This window comes from Dromaius novaehollandiae, chromosome 3, assembly GCF_036370855.1.
Source record: "Dromaius novaehollandiae isolate bDroNov1 chromosome 3, bDroNov1.hap1, whole genome shotgun sequence".
Lineage (NCBI taxonomy): Eukaryota > Metazoa > Chordata > Aves > Casuariiformes > Dromaiidae > Dromaius > Dromaius novaehollandiae.
The window spans coordinates 115767023-115785521 of NC_088100.1; the positions used below are offsets into that span (position 1 = coordinate 115767023).

Genomic DNA, 18499 nt, shown 5'->3' on the forward strand with positions numbered 1-18499 from the left:
TTTTTTTTTTTTTTTAATTGCGGTAGTGAAATGTTCTAAAATTTTTCCCGCTCCAAAATGCAATTGTGTGCCTGTAGGTAAGATCCCATTTTGAATACTTAGCCCAGTATTTAAATGTGGTAGGAAAAATAGCATTTTGTCCATAAAGGTTTCCTACTGTACTTCTGCGCATCTTTATAATTTGGCTAAATTTCAACATCAGCAGAAGCAGCAGACTTCCTAGAAGTTTGATGCTTTGTGTCTGAGGAGAGCAGCAAGAGGAAGAGGCTGGCCACTATTCAACATTAAATAGGTAATGCAGAAGGCAAGGTGACAGCTTGGGAAAGATAGTAGGACTCTGACAGGAGAGCTGTGGTGACTTGTAGAGAGTTGCTACTGCCTTGCCCTGGCTGCCCAGTCCCTTTTCGGAGGTTTGTATCCCTGTTCCAATCCCAGCTGCCACTCCAGTTTTGGATGACTAGCTTCGGTTACGCAGGAAGAAGGGTTTTGCTCTAAGATGCCAGACTGAACTGGAGGCGCTGATTCACAGTCACGCTTTCCCTTCTCCTGACTGCAGTGGGTGTTGCAGCTTTTGGCAGAGGGGTGGTAGCAGGCATTCGGGAGGTTGGCAATGTCCTAATCTGCTTTGCTGTTTACTTGGTGGGCAAGAGGAACAGTGGAAGAGCTGAGAGGAAATCCTGTGTGTTTGAAACTGCACTTCTTCATCCTGGGAAGAAATGGTCTGTGTGAAGAGCTCCCAAAAAGGATGTCAGTTAATGAATCCTGTCTTTTTGCCTGTGATCGGGTGCTGCATTTTTGTTTGGTGGCTGGGACTGAGCTAGGAGGGAACTTGGCTAAACTGCCTGAAATGTGCAGACTAAAAGATGCTTTAAAGTGAGTGAGTTTCACTCTTCGGCTGAATTCATGCAATGTTGTATTATGCAATTGTTTGAAGTTTAAACAGCTGAGAGGTGAGGTTTTATAAACTCCCAACAGTTCGTCGTATGTAGGAGACCAGATTACTGCATGGTGAAGCTGTCAGACTTCTTACACTTGACTTGCATTTCTTGACTGCGTATGGAACAGCAACTAAATAATTAAGATCAATGGCCATTCTAAATTAAACTTATTGTCCAGTCCCAAAGTAGATGAAGTGTACTTGAGCAGGGGGTGAAGAAGCTTTCTGTGTAAGGAATCAGATTCGTTTAAGTGGAGAGACAGACTAAATATAAGAGTCTGGAGCTATTAACTTTGCTTAAAAAACACTTCTTTTAATCAAACAGAAATATGATCTAAAAAGAAGAGTGTGGGGAATGGGAAGGCAGAACTACCAGACAGGTGGCATGTTTTTGTAAGCATCTCTAAGGAGAAAAAGCGTGTGTGGGTTTGCAGGGAGAGAAAGTATTCATGAGCCCAATAGTCCCTATACTGTTGTTTATGACTTCTAAAGCTTGAGTCTTGACACTTTGTGGGAAATACTTATTTCAAAGCAGTTTTCTGAGTCTTACGTATGAGGAGCTGATGTTGCCAATTAGGTACTTACAAAGCTCTCATCCTCATGGCATCTGAGCACCTTGTGTTGTATAGGAAACACTACAAATGCAAATATGCCCCAATGTCATCATTCTTTCAAATTGAGGAGGCTTAAATCCACTGATCGATATGAAATCCCAGTCCATCTGTTGGCCTCAGAAATTATCTCAGGGCTTTCTTTCACACATCCCTTTCTCCCCTCATCTCCTGCCCCCTCCTCACCCCCAGATTGCCTCAGATATCCTCAGTTGCTGTTCTGCAGGTGTGCCTGGCAAATCTAAAAGCAAGGCTGTTCAGGAGAACAGGATGGGGGTTTTTTCTTCTTCTCCATTGTGCCTCTTTCCTTAGTGCTGCTTTTTTCCGTTAGGTGAAGGTTGATGTCTTGCTTTACTGTTCACGCAGTGAAAAGAGATGCCAGGTCAACCTGCTGGTGCTTCCAGCTCCCGTTACGGCACGTTGCCTCCCATGCTGCCTGCAGTCGTTGTATGAAGACTTTTCTCACACAGCGGGTCTTGTAGGGGTGCCATTGCTCTCCAGGGCTCGTCATTCGGAACAGAGTTGAGAAGCTGGTTCCTGGTTCTCTCTGTTTTAATGGGAAAACTCAGAATTGGGGACTACAGCACAGTGAAAATGTATGCTTTGTCACACAGGTTTTTTGTGTTCCCCTTCTCTTCTGCTAATGATACCAAACTGTCCTGGGAGATCAGTCTCAAACTGTAATTAACTCCTGATTTAAACTGACTGCAAGGTGTGGCTAATTGCAGTAGCGGTTGACTTAATATTTGGGTATCATGTATCTTTCACTGCCTCATTATGTAACCAAGGTGTGAGGGCAGTAGGTAGTTCAGTCAGTGGGATGAATGGGGGTTAAGCAGTATCAGAGAACTGCTTGCTTTCTAGGAGTTCCAGAAATGCGTTGTGCTGTCTGGTTGGGAGGTCGGTACCTGGCTCAGGCTTCCTGGGACTGTTGATGCCAACTGGCAGTGCGTATCTTAAATCCTGTTTTACCACGTAAACAATGAGATCTGTTTAAACCAGATACGACTTAAGGCATTTAGAGGCCTAGTTAAACTACTTTCAAGTGCCATAGCCCAAAATTTCTGCCAAGATCCGTCTTCCTGGTGGTCACACTGAAGGATGTCTTTGCAAATGGGACCACATCCAGACACCCTAACACGTCGTGGATTCTGGGTTGTGTGGAGATGGTGTCAAGTGAAGCTGTCGAGATGGGAGCGCTTCAGCTACTCTTCGAACCTTCCTTTAGGAGGTGGTAGTCGTCTTGTTGAATGGGGACGGTTCGTATGGACAGCTTGTTGGCTCTGATGGAAATGTCAGTTAAGCATGTGCCCCTTATTTCTCCTTAGCACCAACTTCATGTAGACAGCATCTTTTGGTATTCCTAGATCTGACAGCACAGCTGTCTTTCTGCCTTTTGCAGCCTTCTCTCTGAATTTTTGGGTACAAATGTCTCTGTCTAAACTCGGTATCTTCAACTAGAATATCAAATTAGAAGGAATGGGAAGGCACAAGCAGAATTTTTTTTTTAATGGGGCAAGTTATCTCTTGTATCAGCGTCGCATTCAAGCAGCTGCATAATTACATGAGAGTAAAAGGTAGAACATGTTAAAGAACAGTTGTTTATTATGGAATAATTGGATTGGGAAGCTTCCTGAAAACACACATTCACTCAATTTTTCTGTAATTCAGAAGATCTGGAAGAACTAGGGATGATGTGGTTAAAATGTACATGTTTTATGGAAATGATATAAAGCAACTTTTTATGCATTATGTTTTATATATGATGAAGTAAAATTGGCCTCTAGAAGGGCAATGCGGTCAACCAAAGTGCTGTCTCTTCTTCAAGAGCCTGCTGTGGGTGTTCCTTACTGTTGTTCTCTGATTTGACTTTGATGTGCCAATTTTCAGTTGATGAATAATTGTCTGTGCTGATAACTTGGGGAGTCAAGTGCAGTGTGGTAGTACTCTGTGAATGGCATATTTGGTTTCTGCAATCCAGAGTATCTGGTTTATGACTTTCATTTCAGTCAGTAAACTTGTCAATTAGCTGCATTTGAAAATGATTTTGATTAGCGCAATCAGTAAACACAAAATCTTGTCTTTGCCACACTGATTAGATAAATTGTTACTTGAGCTGCTGGAGAAGTCAGTTTATTTAGTCTTATAACTTTAGGAAATGCCTAAGTTTAAAAAACTAAAGAAGATATTAATTGCCATTTCTTCTCCAATTTTGTACCTTTTTGTACCTTTTGAAGTGCAGTTCACTGTTCCAAGCTTTATCCCCTCCTTCCTTCTCTGACAGACAGCCATAAAAGTATACAGTAATAAGGTGGCTTTAAAAGTTTTTTTGTAATTGTTTCATTAAATTCTTTCTTAAGCTGCTCCCTAGAGCTGCAAAAGGAAGTGATTACAGCAGGGTAGTTGGGCTCTTATGTTTTCAGGTGGAAAGAAAATGATGAAGTATGGTTTTGGACAAGCCCTCATTCAGGGATCTGTGTGAACAGAAACACTGTGCTCAGCAGAGACTGACATCTCCCTGGGTTTCTCGTAGAGTGCTCATTTGACCCCAGCTCTGGAATAGAAAAAGTGGTAATAAACTTCAATTAAAATTTGGAGTTCTGACTGAAAGAAAAGAGGGAGAGGTAGTATTCATCTGTGTAGTTGTCTGGATACTTGGAGGTCTTAGGTAGTGCAGCCTTCAAAGAGGAAAAGAAGCCTCCCCGTCATTCCTGCTGGAATATAGCTGTGTTCTGGAAGCCTGTGCTCCTCTGCAAGCAGAAGGAAAACCGAGCTCCCGCTCCTGTTTTCGGCTCTGTTGGCACTTCCCATAGCGGTGTGACACAGGAACGTGCGCACAAGAAGCGCTAGCTTTGAAATGGTCCAACTTATATCTAGGTATAGAGAGGGAAAATAGCAGACTGGCAGGTCTCGTAGGTCTGCGTTGTGATGACGGAGCCAGAGCCTAGCAGTTGTCAGGACAGCTACAGCTGAGCTGAAGAGCTGCAGGTGTTAGTAGCTATAGATTTTGTGTGTGTGTGTGTGTGTGTGTGTGTGTGTGTGTGTGTATCTACAAAATGTTTCACCAGAGCTCAGTTCTGTAGTGTCGCATATATTTCTCTGATGCTGGTATCAGTGAAGCTTTGAAATTATTAGGAATACAAAGTCATGTTAGGGTATCTTTGGATTGAAAGGAATGACACTGTCTGTCTTTATCAAATCTACAACTGTGTTGCAAAATTTTCTTAAAATTGTTTTTTTTGTTTTTTTTTAATTAGTTTTGTCTTCCTGGTACTTTTTAAGACATGAGTTTAAGGTTGTGTTTTAATTTTTCATTCCCCCAAAGTAGTTGAAACTGGTGTCATGCACCTGGGTTTTCTTGTATTGCATTGATTTTATATTCAAATCCAGCATCACTAGAGAATCATTTTAGTACAACCTGCTCATGTGTTTAAAAGTCCTTGTTTTTTTGACAAGCTGATCAGTATAAATCTATGTAAATATCTATATCTTCAAAGTAAATTTGAAACAAATTTCTGCTCTCTTTTTAGCCCTTGTGATGCTTTAGGCTGGTTTGGTTACAATGTATATGAAATAAACCCTTATATTTGATTGTGAGCATTGGTTGGCAACAGTAAGCTTGAGGGATCCTGGTGTAAGCCTCAGTGGAGATACCTATCTATCTATAAAGTATAAATATCTAATTATATGTAATATAATGCATTATATTATACATAATTATATGTAATTGTATTTATGTATGTGTCTGTATATACACGTTATGTTTGTGTGTGGATATTATATGAATACCATTTTAACACTTTGCAGATCACTTTGTGCTTTGGCCTGGGTGAGATGGATTAATCGTGGTGAGAGGAGGCCCAAGCAGTAATGGCAGGACTATTGTGGGTCAGATTTTATTTCCACCAGCGGAGCTGAGCTATCTTCAATAGGGCCTGCGCGCGCTGCACGCTGGGCGCTCGAGTGCTGCTGTGAAAGGTTTCTGTTCAGGTCAGACCATTAACGCGTGCAGGCAATGCAGGCAGAGTTAGGGGAGAGGCGCAGGTTCTCTGCTATCTCTTTTTTCCCCATTTCTTTCAAATTGTTGGAAAGCTTTAGTGTACTTGAATATTGGCAATTTAACCGGGTGTTACTGTCCTGTCATGCTGTGCCCATTAGACAACTTCTGGAACCAGCTGTTAAAATTAGGTCGCACTTAAAACACCATTGAAGATAATCAAAGGTGTCGCTGAGGCTGAAGCTTTTGATTGATGCACAATTTGAGTGTTGTGAACTGACCAGGGAGCTATTGATAAGCTTTTCTTTCATCCTGTTTACTGACCAGTTTATTTAGAAGAACAACAACCATTTAATTGCAGGTCCCGCTAAAGCAGTGTTGTTACCGCTATGTCTTTGTATGGAGTTAGTTTGGGTAGAAGAAACAATTGAGAAGTGGGTGGTCCTTTTCTTTGCAGTTTGTTATAACTGCAGGGCTATGTCTTTGGCCAGGTTTCTACCAAAAAAAAAAAAAAAAAAAAAAAAAGTTTAATTCGGTCTGACTATATTACCTGAGAGACCGTTAATAGTTTATCATATAACATTATTGAGATTAGCTTTTAAATATCTCATTCCTAAAACTTTGTTTACTTTATTATGTGAACTCATTATGTGCTCTGGCCATTCTTTTAGTTTGCTTTATAGAATAACTTAGCCTTAGCAGAGGGAAAGTTGAGCATGTTGTAAACAAAAAATATCTGTTGCTCACAAGCGTGGAAAAGTGTGTCCTGATGATGATACAGCTGTGTATGTTTATGAATGTGTGTATATATATATATATATTGTGTATATATATATTTATATACTGTAGCGATGAATATGTTTGTAAAAAATGTAAGTATTGAATGAATGAAGTCTTCAGTGGTTACAGTAGCAGTCATCTTTTTGCATTTTTAAAAATTCCATAAAACACTGACACCTGTGAAGTGTTGAAACATTATCTGGTGGGTAGCTCTGCAATTAAAATTCTTTTTTCTTATAGCTTGAAGTTTATTGGACATACTAAAACAAACAAAAAAAAAAGTGCTGCAAGGCAGGTGTTGCCTTTTATCAATACCGAACTTGTCACTGTCTGATGTAAAAGGGCTCTGTCAAAATATTGGCTCACCAAAAATAACCAAATAAGATTTGGTGATATGTATTTGGTAGTATATCGAATTTGGGCTTTTCTGTTCTGTTTGACTTTTTAAAACAAGTTTTATGGCACGTTTAAGAAAGAATGATGGAGTGTAGAAAGTAGAATGCAGTTCTCTATTTCTTTTAATTTTTAACTTTTCTGTTTTACCCTACAGATCTTAGGCCCCAAGATTCTTGGCGAGGTCCGACACCTTTGTTTCAGCAGTCACCACAAAGGTAAGACAGGTATGATTGAGGTCTTATAAAAAGTAGGCAAGGGGATACACATGGTTCTGGGAGGTTTCACAACATTGTTTTTTCTTTGTTTTGAATTTTGTTGTTTATATTTGTCTAAGTTATGTTGTATAGCAGTTTTTTAAGTTAATTAATGTCCGTGATTTATTTATATTTTGTGAGTGCACTATACAGGGTTCATCCCTTAAAAGGTTTAATACTTTGTATTAAAAAAGAAGGCGGCAAAAACACTTTCCATTAAAACTCAGACTTCAAAATTAACTTTACTGTTGGTGCTTTGGTACTGTTCTTGGTTCTTTGGCCTTTATCTTATTGAAGCTTTTGAGATACTATGAAATTGAACACAGAGAGCTTAAAACTGCATTAGATTTTGGACAGGCTAAATAAATTTCTTTTTAGGAGGGTTGTGGAGCTTAATGAGGCATAACTAACGGTGTTCCACTTTTATCATTTCTGTGCTGCAACCACAGCATTAGTACAGACTAGCCATTGATTCTTGCTACAAACCTCTTGAAGTCCTAATCAGCTTCTTTGGTACAACTTTTTCAGGCCTGACAAGCCTATTGTAGGGCAGTGTCACTGTAGGTCAGTAGTTATTAGTTGCCACTGAAAACAGTTTCTTTAACTACTTAAGACTGAACTGAATTAAATGCAGAAGGGACTCAGAGAAGGATTATGGAATCTGCAGTCCAATAAGTGCCATCGAATAGAAAGAATGTGACATGGTTTGATAATAAGGGATGTTTTACGTGCGTTCCTTCATTGATAGGTTGTATGCCCTTAAGTCAGATGGACTTTATAAACTCCAGTATACCTGAGAAAGCTATGAATAATTACATTTATTTATGTTTATGGAGGAATGGGAACTTTGACATTTCTGCTCTTAAGCAAAACTTTTTTCTTTTTTTCTCTTTTTGTCATGTTTTTATGTGCAAATGGGAAATATCAGCTTTGGGAGAATTTATTGAGCTCTCTATAATCACACTTTCCATGGCAACCGTTTTGATCCCTATTGAAGTAACTCCAGCTCTGTCATCCTGTGCCATGTCAGTGTGCAATCTTGCATTATAAACTTTGTGTTGAGTTTGTCCACCTGAGTTGCTATTCTCAAACATTAATTAAGTGCAACTTACGTAGCTTCATTTTATGAAATATTGCTACAGTTCAGTAGTTTGAGATTGTTTTTATAATGCTATGCTTTTGTGATTTTACCAGGCTGTTTATTTTTGCAAAGTGGAAATGCTTCTTGGCTAACATATAAATCATTTCTTTCTGCCAAAACTTCTGTTTGTTTCTCACTCAAAATGCACTTTTTTATGTAATTGTAGTATTAGAATGTGTCTAATCAGAATCCAATCAGAAGATTACTGCACTTGGTTTATGTTAGTATTTTTAGAAGGGATCACATATTGTCCAGATATTTTAGAACATTTATGCAGATATATGCCATTGTATGATTCAATGTTTAACTTTTCCAGTGTGCTTCTAGAGTTGCAATATTGACTTTGGTATTCAGTTTCTAAACTAGAGGAAATGTGTCTCCCCTAAGGTCACTTTAAATTGAAAATGTATTATCTCAACTCAGAAAATAAGCTTTCGAGAATTTCAGAGAATGTCTTTCTAGCTTTTGAATGAAAATAGTATATTTACAATGTTTCCTCTCCCCTCAACATATTTCTTGTTGCACTTCTGATAGTTTATAAAAATCACTAACTTGCCAGTCTTAGCGCTGGGGCTAAATAATTATGCTGTGTGTCTGGAAGGTATTTGATTCAGAAAAGGAGCAAGTGTGTTCAAACAGATGCTTAGGGCTGATGTCGAATTACTTGTCGTTTTGAGACGAGCATGGAGATTTAAACAACAGTTTTAAACATACACATGGAGTAGGTAGATTTGGTGCTGTTTTAGGAAAAAATGGTTGAACTTGTTGAAATGAAACCCTGCAGAGAGGTTTTGAGTTCCCTAGCAATGCCCTGAGAGCTGCCAGGCCAACAGCAAGCTGTGGGCAAGGCTGCTGCTTCGCGTACTGCTGGCCCCAGCTCTGCTTCTGCTTGCTGCTGCTGCAGGCGCTCGGGAAGCAACTAGGTGCCGACAGGGAAAGTCACAAGGAATTTCTGTCCTTGTAGCACCTCAAGTCCCAGGGAAAAAGCAGTTGAGGGAGAGGCCAATCCCTGCTCTTGCCTTTTTGGATGAAGTGGGTAGACAGGAGGAAACAATATTCTTGATTTGCAGAATCAAGGAAGGGATAACCATGGAGCCCTGTCCCTGCCAGTAAAACTTTGAGCCAGTATCTTTGGCCCTTTGTGATGTTTTGGGATGGTGTATTGCAGCTGGGTAAAGCTGTGTAAAGCTTTTTCTTCATAATCCAGACGAACTCATCTCCTGCATAACATTAGTTGTTCTAAAAGAAAAAAAAAATCAATCACCATTGAACAGGACACCTTTGGCATACTTGGAGGCACTGGTCTGACTGAGCTGTGCTGTTGGGGGCATGGCAGATGTGTAAAAGAGATTTTATGCCCATAACTCTTCCTAGGGCTGGTGATCTGATACATTTTAGAGGTTCTGTATATTTGCTACCTGTTTCTGGGCTGATGGAACTTCTTAGTCTGGTGGGTAGTCTGTGTTTTATTGCTTCCTACATAGAGTTTTAGGTGAAAAACTACAATTGTTGTAGTATTGATGTTACTGTGATTTGTAGCATTACCATAAGATTTGCTTAACCTGCTCATAGACGAGACTTCTAGAGGAGCTGACGTTGGAACATAAAAATGCTTTACTTCATAAAGTTTCCTGACATTGTATTTTAGCTATTTGGTATGTATATGCATTAGTTTAATTGTAAGTTGACATAACAGTGGATAGTGCATTTGAGTAACACTGTTAATATGGACTCGTGGTATTCCAAATGGTATGATTCTTTTTTGTTGTTGTTGTTACCTGCAAGGCATGGTTTTGCTTTGTACAAATCTCCACCCTCAGGTAACTCGACTCTCCAATTAATACATATACTAGATGGACACAAAGTCAATGGCTGTGAAGGCTGCGATTACCTGATTTGCGCCTACCAGATGAAAATCTAAAATTTTGGCCTATAAAAATAGTGCATAGTTCAGGGGATTGAGAGGAGCAGAAAGGTATATGCTGCTTTTCTGGCTTTAAGACTAGATATGTAATGTCAGCTTTTTTCCTACTAGGTTAATCTCTGGAGTATATAATGGTTCTAACTGAAAATCACCAATTTCGTTATTTAAGATTGCCTTGAAGCTAAAATGGCCCAAAATAATAATGTGTTTCACTGGCTAAGGTCCCAACTTTTCACTAAAGAGTGCTTCAGTGTTTTTTAAAAAAAAGTTTAAAATTTTTACAAAATATTTGTTAACCTCAAATGAAACTTTTTTTGAAGTTTCACGTTCTAGGCACGTGACAAATCTTTGTCTGTGGTCTTCAGTTGCTGAGACTATTGATCACAAGCACATTAACAAAGTTGTAGGAACTGAATGACTGTTGATGAAAGTATAGAACTGGGGTTACACAGGTAATTCACTGCACTTCTCCTTAAGGCTGAACAGTACGCTCTTCCTGAAGAGTCTGCTGTTTTCTAGGAATAATGAAATAAAATGTTAGTACTTAATCAAAAGGAATATCATACCTCCAATACTGATTTTTAGTGTTTAGTCCCAGAAAATGTAATGTGCTATTAACTTTAAGGAAATACTGTATTGTTTCACCTAATGAATGATTCAGATAACATTATGCATTTCTAGACATACATCTCTGAGACCGAAAACAAAACTGCACAGTTCAGTAAGACCTTCTAGCTTTTGTGTTAAAAATGAACATGTGCAAATACTACATGTAATTACTGAGTGTGTATTTATCGAGTAAGACCTGTACTTTTATAAACGGGAATCAAGGCATTTCATTTCTGGAGGTGGTTGGAGTTTCTTTTGCCTTTGTGAAATTCAGACAGATGTTAATTTGTCCAGGCATGGTGGTTGTCATACAGGCAAAACCTGTAAAACCAGAAGTAGTTTGTATTGAAAAGCAGAAAGTTTTCACATCCAAAACGCCTGTTTTCATTCACTTAATCTTATGTTTATTTATGTTTGTCTTAATACAAACTTTGTCTCCATTGCCATTGGAGAAATTCCTATTTAGAAGTTCTTTCCTCTCCATCATCACTTCCTCAGTTGCGCAAAGGCTCATTTGCCGACTGCTCTGCCGTTGGCTATGAATACTCTCTTGGTCGGTCCCTTTCCCGAAATTCATACCTCTTTCTTGCACTGCATGAGCAGTTGAAAGAATGCAGCACATTCAACCTCAGGCTAAGGTTATTCCTCCAAGGCTGAAGTCCAGCTGATTTTAATCAAGCCAGTGTAGCCGAAGACTCTTCAGAGATGAAAAAAGTAATGTTGAATTTAGTGTCTTTGAATGCAGCAGCTAAGTATGAAATGCAGTGCGCATGTTCACTCTGTTACTGTTCTTGCTCTCAGCAGTCTGCCCAGACAGCGTTCAACTGGCTCTCTCTTAAACAAAAGTCAAAAGAGATTAACTGTCTTGACTACTCAATATTTTTCTGTTACGACAACATATTATTCTACAAAACATAACTATTTTGAATTCTCTAATGAATTGTGTCCTTAGCAGTGCTTAGCGATAAAGACTATATCATGGCTATATCGTTTTTCTAAATATTTTTAATCGAACAATGATTTGATGCATTATACCTGTTGGTTTATAATTGTAATGCTAGATAGGCACTTGAAGGCAATTAAAACATTTCTTGCTCTTAGTAATCTAGGATGGCAAGCTAGGTTATAATAGACGTTGAATTTGCGTTCACATATAAACTGTACACCAAATGTCAGTCAGTCCATGCCAATTAGTGCTTATGTTGCTAGGTCACCGTGGTCAATTGAGAACGGCATCAATAGAACTTGAAAAGGTTTCTTCCCGATCGGACCTTCTGACATATTGAGCAGAATAATGGATGGGAAAAAACAGCCCAGGCCCCTACCCTAGATTCAGAATACTCGCTGTAAGAATTCATTTGCAACCTGCAATTAACTAGAAAGAATGGACTCCCAGAAAGAGTCTGGACATTTAGAAAATAAAGCCTCATTCTCCTGAACCACACATATTTACTCTTTGGATGGTGTGTTACGTTTAGCTAACTTGGTGATAGCTGCATTTAAATCTACATTCCAGATCCTTGCAGATGAATTGGCAAATTTGCCCCTCAAACACAAGATGGATAAGATCCTTCCGAGGAATTTAAAAAAAAAAAAAAGTCTGGTTTGCAAAACCTGCATTTGCTGCTTGTGGTAGGGAATGGTTCTGTAACTTTCAAGCTGTGGTGAAGAAAGCACGTAAGCAAACATGTCCTTTTAGTAAGAGAATCTTGAAAGATTGTTTTTTTTCCCCATTTTTCTGTGATGATTTGGCCATCTACAGTACCACTACATGCATGGTCAGGTATGACAGCATTTTACTCCAAGGCAAATCAAATGATTTATCATACTAGACTGCAGACATTTGGGTTTTGTCATATGAAACTCTCTCTAGGAGTTAAATTCATGGTATAGTGTTTTTTTTTCTTCTTTGTACAGAAGTGCTGGGGCTGCTCCTCTTCTCGCCTGGAACCGCATGCTGCCATCCCAAAGTCAGTACCAGCCGAGTCAGTACCAAGGACTAGGCGGACCAATGGGTTACCCACAGAGACCTGAAGATCGTATGGACAGGGGAAGACAGGTATGAAAGCACTGCCTTTTTTTGCACATTTTATTTTCCTTTGGAATACCATTTCCTTCATGTGTGGTTGCAAGGTGTGAGTGCAGCATAGGTAGGCCTTCCTGAGCTGGTTTTAGTCCAGTTGGCTGCATCATCAGTGAAAAATACTGACAAATAAGCTTCTCAGTCTTGTGCAGCCACTCTGTATGTATCAGTGGTAAAAGGCTTATGTTGTGACTGTGCTACAACTGCTTTTTATTAGAACTAGATGAAGTGTGCTAGTAAGTTGCACACTTTTTGCAGCTTGAGAAAATATGATCTGAAGGCAAGTGTTTCAACCAGTCTTCTCCTTCTGTAAGGAAGTATGTTTTGGGGATAGAAGAGTTCTTTTCCAGTATACCTTTAAAATTCAGATTCTTGTAACTTAATTACATATTTTGCTCAAATGCTTATTAGATTTATCTTAGCTGAAAAACTACTTAAATGTCAGGTTCTGGTAACCAAAGAAACGAACATGGCTGTGAATTACACATGAAAATGAGTGCTTAAATGAAAACAAGTGAACAAGATAGGAGAACCTCTTCCCAAATTGTAAGTGAATTTGCCATCAGTGTATGAAAATGCCACATTATAAAATGCTATATTATGAAAATGCTTATTGAAAACAGCAGGTCATTTTGTTTCTATGATTTTTCTAATGTTGCTCAGCTGTGGGAAGGTTACTGACCAGTAATGGGGAAATAAATGTAAGAGCTCTCAGCTGCTTGGAATTGGCACTATTTCCCAATCCTTTATATGGAAACTCGGGCACGAACTGTTTGAAATTTGCCTTCTGTGGGACCTGGTTCAGCTACCTCTCCTAAACATGCCCAAGACAAGCTGCACTTTTAGCGTACTTATTTTTTTCTTTTTTCCTTCCCAGTCAGCCCATCTTTCTAGTCTGCAAATATTTGTATTATGCAGTACAACACAAACACAGTCAAATTTGGTGTTTGATTTGTAGGACTCTTTCTCCTATTTCTTCATGCTAGCAGAAGTATGTAGCAATTTTCATGTATGTGAATTCTGTCCTGCAGTATCTGTACTGGGTAATATCCTAGTCAACTTTGCTGATACATTGGGTCTGCAAATATGATCCTTTTAACTGGGAATCTGAAATTTCATGGATCTGGCTTGCCTTCTGCCTTGAAGTTTTCCTCTGGACTTTGGTTTTACACTGGTAACAACAGCAAAGTAGTTGAGTAGGGTTATGTAATGATTCCTTTGGGGTATTAATATGGGTCTGAACTTGAGTTTCCATTCTCATAACGAAAAGTGGAAAATTCAGAATTGTCGTGCCAGACAGCATATTTGAAAGCCTGCTTTTTGTTTCTTCTTTGGTTCTTTGTTCACTTCATGTTTTTATTTTTTATCTGGATCAGAAACTCAGCATAACCTGTCACAACCACTTTTGCACCATGGCGTTATTATGGTGTGCCTTTTTTTTTTTTTTTTCTTTTTAAGGCAGCTAACGGAATAAAAATATGTACCGTCAAACCAAGTTCATAACAGTAGAGCCTTAGGCCTTTATTGGGGATGCTTTTTGCAAAGTTTCATGTGCTTCTGTGGCTGGTTCAGCTTCTCGGGGCTGAAGCCCAGCAGAAACAGCCTGCAAGCTGCTAATACCATTCTCAGCATTGTCTGCTGACCGCAGGATTACGTGTTGCTGCTGAAAAGATCTATAGGCAGCAAGCAATCTGTCCCAGTGCCTCGCACTCTTCAGCTGAACAAGGGTTCAGCTGAGCCCTTGTTAGCAGCAGCAAGATTCCCCTCTACCCCTGCCCCGCCCCGAAGCATTTTTAGTGCTGTTGAGGCTTTTAAGAGTGGGCTGAGAATTGTCTTTAGCTCATTCAGTTGTGATACTGGGTGTTGTAGGAAGAAATGTGGAAAAAGAGAGGCAAGTATACTGTGCACGCTTGCTTCAAGTATACTTGGGAGGCATTACCAGAATAAATCCTTCTAGAACCTGTTTTGGCTGTAAGCAAAATTAGCGAGTGTGAGATATGATTATATTAGGATTAGTGGGGAAATGGTGTTGTAGCTGGGGGGCTGCTGGCTATGCTGTCCAACTTGTCCTCCAAATTTTTTCAGTATAATTGAAACTGGGGTGAGGCATGTGTTAACAGGTTGGAGGGACAGCATCAGTGTTCGAAAGTCTTATATTTTGTACTGTACAGGTTTACCCAAAACACTGGAGACAAAAGAATAAGTGCATAATTGTATTAATCCATAACATAGGCTGTTGCAATATTGTAGAAAAATCAATGAAGGATTTTTCATGCTGGTGGAGTCTGGGTGGTATTTAATTTGGGGTGGAAAATAGATGCTTGAAAAAAGTATGTCTGCTATCCCATATTCTGTTCCTTTATCCCAGAGTAAGTGGATATTTTGGCGAAGGGGAGGAGTACTTAGGCTAGTTCAGTCCTGACATTAAATCTTCGTGCATAACAGTTACAGCTGGGCATCGCAGAAGTTAATAGGAACCGATCCATAGGGAAATGTTTGCAGCATGGGCTCGAGAGGGCTTCCTCTCTCGGTGCACGTGGGGAAAGCCATCTCGTCACTGCAAGACCTCTGAAGACGGTACTGGTGTTTACAGCCTGTAACTGCACTGCTAGAGCCTGCCTAGTGCTGGCACGAACCCTCCACGCTCGCAGCTCGCCGCTCGTTTGCCTCCTGAATGATTAAATAGAAGACACAAAACGAAGTTTGGTAATACCACTGTCTTGCCCGAGACACAGTCCACATGTCGTTAGTACAGGACTCATCTGCTGGATCATGTAGCGAAGTTAAATCTAGGTGGAAGCATAGGTTTTATTTGTATTCAAATATGTGATAGTTATTAGGGGAAAATATTTCTGGCCAAGTAAATTTGCTTTTCTTATTTTTTTAAATTTTTTTATTAGTTGTCTTGCTTTCTAACTGTTTTCCATTGCCTTTTGAATTGTTGTTGCTGTTCTGTCTCTTTTAGGTAATTTTTTAAATGAACTTTCAATTGTCATTATTTCTTTGGGACTGACAAACACTAAAGTGTTTAGGGAGCCAAAACAATAACTGAATCTGGCATTGCTGTCTATAAATGTCAAAGCTTTAAAACCTTGAAAAGGGATTCAAGTGGAAGTGGTGACACATAGTAGCATAAATAATTATCTTTGGTCCCTTTCACCTCTGAATTTTTTTTTTTTTTTTTTTTTTTTTTTTTTTTTACTGCCTGAAGAGGTTAATAAACACACGGCTACAAAGTGCTTACAAAATTAATGCAATTGCCATGGATATGGATATGGAATAGTGGGTATTTATTGGAGTGTCTTCCAGGCGTTCCAGAAAACTAAATATCATGTTGCAGAAGTGTTCAACTTTTTGGTTTTATTTCATAATAATATATTTGATTTTATATTTCATATATATATTTCATAATATATAATTGAATGTCCAGATAGTGTCTACATAACTGTTAAAAGATCTGTAAATTGTACCTTTACATGCATGCTGGCAGGAAGCTGTGCTGTTTATAAAATTGGAAGGATTTTTCAAGGGGTATAGTCAATTTGTTTCTCTTTCTTTAATTGATTACAATAAAAAATATTTTTATATATATTTTTATAAATAAAATATAAATGTAAATATAAATATAAATAAAATATAAATAAAAAACCCCTTCCTGATAGTGGGAACAATGTATTCTGCATGTCTCTTTCAGATTCTTTTAAAAATAGGGTATAAGAAATTGGTTTCTCTTTAGAAAGCTTTTTTTGATTGCCTGCCACAAACACACTGAAGCTAAACACTCCTGTCACAGGTTTGCTCACTGTCTTTTCGGTTTTAGTTGTTATCTATGTGCCCTTGTGGGACAGAGTAAAGATGGATTTCTCTTTTAAAGAAGAAAAACAAACAAAAAACAAGCCTGCCCAAAACTGTTGCTGTAGCTGCTGGATGGTGCTACAACAGAATTAACTTTTTGATATTTAAAACGTATCAGGTTTTGAAATCACTTGAAATGTTTCAAATGGACTTACCCTTTTATGAAACCTTCTGTTAATGTATGGGACACCTCATCTAAATGTAAAGGCAAATATGTAGTTAATTTGCAATTATTTCCAAGACGTGATAGAGGGATATTTCACCTAGCATTTAAAGTTGAACGAGTGGTGAAAAATGCCATTTGTGTTACAGAAATACAAACTTGTTTTCTTAAAATTCTATCTGTAAAAATCTATCTATCTTACTATAAAGACACATACATAAAAATGCCTTATTTTATACTTTTAGCATAAGATTGCTTGCAACTAAAATAGAAAATGTGTGGTCAAGAAAAATGATTTTTTTCCTTCTACAGAATAATAAAAAATAAAGCTGACTAATCCTACTAACAGTATATAAGTATCGCACATCTCAAACTGGAATATAGGTGGCTTAACTGAAGTATCATTTACAGCATTATTCTTTGTAAAATATAAGCATATATACTGCAAAACCCACGTTTCCTTAGGGAAAAATGTGTCTTCAAAATGTGCCCTTCAGCATGTGTTCCATGGGTGCGTGTGCTTTTTCTTTTTCTTCTTTTTTTTCTTTTCTTGCTTTATGCCTTTTGCTGCCAGTATTGCTGAAAACAAAGAATATGCAGGGTTTTTATAACCTGGAAGCAAGTTGTCCTCAGTGCTGTCCTTTAGCATATTTATTTCTCATTTAGAAAAATTGCTTCTCCTGCAGTGCAGACTGGAAGTGCGAGGCCAGTGCTGGACAGAGCCGCTCTCCTTTCATGGAAGTTAAAGCTTGTGTTTTCAGGAGAGCATCTGTAAACGCTATTAAGAGATGTTTAGCTCTTTTGGTGGTACCTTTCTGTGTAAAGAATGTATTGTTTCATTTCTGTATGGAGTCTGAAGCTAGGCTAACTTGTTTACTATGATGTTAATCCAAAAAATAAATGCTTGCTTTTGTTTTTTTGTAGGCATATGGCCCCGGGAGGCCCTACCCGTTACCACCTCCCTCAGGAAGATACAGCTGGAATTAGCTCTTGACTTTTTTTTTTTTTTTTTTTTTTAGGATAGAAAATATCTGGGTTTTTTGGTTTGTTTTTATTAATTGGGAAAAAATGGAATCCTTAAACATCTCTGTAGTTTTTAAACTATGATACTTGTTTTAAATGTGTACATTTCTTACTGAACTGATTATTTTTTGGTGGGGCTTACATTGCTTTGAAATAGTATAATGCAAAATACAAGTAAACTAGATTTGCTAATTTGCTTGTGAGACATTTGATGAGGTAGGAGTGCTGTTTTTGTCTTTATTACATATTCAAGCTGTGCTTAGCTTTGCCTGTCAATTTGAACTCCAAACATCCTTTGCCTCACACATAAGAGCCTGAAAACAGATACGGAGTTTTAAAGAATTCATAGAAATTGGATTTTATTAACTCTTAGGGAAGACACAGCAGGCAGTCTGCAGAGCACAATGTTTAAAGACAGTTCTGTCAGTATTCCTTGTAAGATGCTTCTTTGAATTTCTCACAAAAAAAAAAAGAAAGAAAAAGAAGATTTTTGGACTTCAAAGTAAAACATTCAACTTTTACAACTTGTGCCTGTTCTTGACTTTGTTATTGTAACATAATCAAGCACGGAATGTGTATTTGTCTGTTTTGATATATAATTTAAAATAGCTACAAAATGCTTCGTTTCCATTCATTTTTAGTACACTTTCTAGGGATTTTTGTGCAAGTGTATCGAATCAGTAAATATTTTTTATTTACTTTATAAAGTGGCTTTTGAAATTCTGA

At 38.3% G+C, this 18499-nt stretch overlaps 1 protein-coding gene across 2 annotated transcripts in view; it reads left to right on the forward strand.

Moving 5' to 3' along the window:
• Window positions 1–18499, forward strand: part of XRN2 (5'-3' exoribonuclease 2) — a 62153-nt gene extending 43654 nt beyond the window's left edge. For both annotated transcript variants that reach the window (XM_026106038.2, XM_064509893.1), the window contains exons 28-30: window positions 6876–6936; window positions 12567–12708; window positions 17675–18499. In XM_026106038.2, coding sequence (XP_025961823.1) covers window positions 6876–6936; window positions 12567–12708; window positions 17675–17737 — 266 coding nt within the window. In that variant the 3' untranslated portion in view covers window positions 17738–18499. The remainder of the gene's footprint in view (window positions 1–6875; window positions 6937–12566; window positions 12709–17674) is intronic.